This window comes from Lolium rigidum, chromosome 7 (assembly GCF_022539505.1).
Source record: "Lolium rigidum isolate FL_2022 chromosome 7, APGP_CSIRO_Lrig_0.1, whole genome shotgun sequence".
Classification (NCBI taxonomy): domain Eukaryota; kingdom Viridiplantae; phylum Streptophyta; class Magnoliopsida; order Poales; family Poaceae; genus Lolium; species Lolium rigidum.
Window position 1 is genome coordinate 127,338,014 of NC_061514.1, and position 2,269 is coordinate 127,340,282.

Consider the following 2,269-nt stretch of genomic DNA (forward strand, 5'->3'; position numbering starts at 1 on the left):
ATCATGAGTAACGTCTTGGAGACAAAGCTCATTTTTCCCCCTTCTAACTCGGCAATTATCAAATTAGCATGAGACCCCGGTTTGCTCCATGACACATCAACTTATCGAGACACCAAAACAAATTTAGCAATAAAACAAATAGGATTGACCAAGTTAAACTACTCGTGGTTCAAAATAGACTTGAACTTTGGGGATGCAAAACTGTTAAAAGGTTATGGGTTCGTATACCTCTACATCTTTCTCATATATAGTATTAGTACCATTGCAACATATAGGCAAAGATTGCATACGTTTATATGAAAAATACTGTATGAGACTAAGAAGTTAACACCCCGCAACAAATAAGACAAAAAGTAAAAATAACCAGGTGGCACTTAGGCTAGAATTAAAATGTAGAAAACATTGCATTTGACATACAAAGTTCCGAGTAAAAAAAGGATGTAAAATAGTGCTAGAAGTAGCAAGACCAAGTTATTATGATCTAAATTTTAGTAACGGTGAAAGTGGCCTGTTGTAGGTTCCTCCAAAGACCCCTCATAACTTGAAACAGCTGGAGTTCATGGTGATCATCCGTATAACGTGCTTCATATATGATTTCGATCAACTTTAAGTTTGGGCACTGGAAAGCCTTTTGGTCCGGACAATGGAGGGCGCGGCTACTTGTCTTGTCCTTTCTCTTCTTGCGCCCCGCCTCTTGAAATGTATTTTTGCAGCAGCATGGCTGTGTATAGAAACTCAGGTAAGATCAATAAAAGATGCACAACGAAAGAATCACCAGGGTAATAAGTAGATAACAGCATGAGTAAGTAAACTACCCGCTGATGCTCCAAAGTAAGCTTCTTCAGATTAGGGGTCTTCTGCAGAAATATGTCGAGGGTGCTGCACTTCCCGTCGCGATTGCCAAATACACACCCACGTAGCCACAAGGTTCTCATGTTGCTGAAAATTGGGAATCGACCCAACTCGTTATCTAGCATCAGCTGAAAGAGAATGGATATTCAGTTTAAGGTTCAGGTATAGATGCACTGAAAAGCTGTAAACCACGTACAGTGGTAAAAATAACCAATCGATATGCAACATACTAGGGCAAATCAAGATGCCTGGGATGGTGAGGAAGGGAGATGCATATATAGTACCTCTGCCGAAAAGCATGCTGTCAGCTCCAGCTTGGTCACGTTGGAGAGGCTGCCTAGAAGCATGACTCGACTTCTCGGAGACATGTCGTTTGGGAAAACAACCCATGCATCCACGAGGGAGTTGGTCGACCCATCAGCTAGGGAAAACTCATTCTTCTGGGTGTATTCGGGCATCGAAAGATCTGGATCCAGCACCAATTTAACAAGAGCGGGAGCCTTGATAAGCAGGGTACCGACTGAATGACGATAACATATGTGGATAGTTAGCTTCTTCAATGTGTGGGACTGTATGTGGTTGAATTCAGTGCAGCAATCTTCGAGGTGCAGATCTTCTAGTACCGGGCATCCTGAACGGAGCAGCTCGGCGAAGGAGCTGCCGAGGGACACGCCAACAAGGCTGAGCTTTTTGAGGCGACTGGAACTGCTAGATCCGATGTCGGGCAACTCAAACGGACCAGGTCGGATCGTGTCGCCGAATGGCGGATTAGGTATGCCGGTGTCGAAGAACTCGATCTCGAGCACCGATGGGCATCCCAGGATGCCGCGGCGAACCCATCTGTTGATGGCCGGAAGCCAATCATCGGCGATGACGCCATCCATCGCGATCCGGAACGCATCTAGAACCGGAGCGTTGTGGAAGATGAGGAAATTGGTGACGAGATCCTCAATCTTTTGCCACCTGTGCATGGAACGGGTTGAGAAATACACCATGTAGATGTTGATGCATGGCGCCGAGCGCCAGAGGCCTGCCCACCTCTTGGACAGCACGGTCGTTTGCACGGTCCGCTGGCACGGGAGGAAGGAGAGGATGCGGTGGAGGAGGTCGTCCGGCAGGGCGCTCAGCCGGTCGTCGGTAGAGCCGCCCGCATGGAGGCGGCGGTCTGTGACGGCCTCCATCGCCTGCAGATCAGATGTCGGCGAACCTGGGACGGCCAGCACGGGCGAGCCGGCGGCGTCTGCCGCACCGGAGATCCCGCGCGAGGGGACGGCGACGAGGCTGCGGCCCTGGGACGCCCAGCACGGTCCAGCCGGCGGCGTCTGCCGCGCCGGAGATCTCGCGCGAAGGACGGCGACGATGCGGCGGCTACACTGCCGGAGGAAGGAGGTGGGATGCGGCTGGCGGCTCCATCTGG

The 2,269-nt window shown here is 50.0% G+C and overlaps 1 protein-coding gene across 2 annotated transcripts; it reads right to left on the reverse strand.

Annotated features, from left to right (window-relative positions):
- Positions 1 to 349: 349 nt before the first annotated feature.
- On the reverse strand, positions 350 to 2,063 carry LOC124674802 (MEIOTIC F-BOX protein MOF-like). 2 transcript variants are annotated; one of them, XM_047210858.1, is made up of 4 exons: positions 1,891 to 2,063; positions 1,137 to 1,815; positions 816 to 980; positions 350 to 721 (listed from the first exon to the last, which is right to left on the reverse strand). In XM_047210858.1, exons 1-4 carry the CDS (start codon positions 2,031 to 2,033, stop codon positions 482 to 484), a joined length of 1,227 nt encoding a protein of 408 aa, XP_047066814.1. In that variant the 5' UTR covers positions 2,034 to 2,063; the 3' UTR covers positions 350 to 481. The 2 variants fall into 2 exon arrangements, with proteins under 2 accessions (XP_047066814.1, XP_047066813.1); XM_047210857.1 differs by having other exon boundaries at positions 1,137 to 2,063.
- Positions 2,064 to 2,269: the final 206 nt, after the last annotated feature.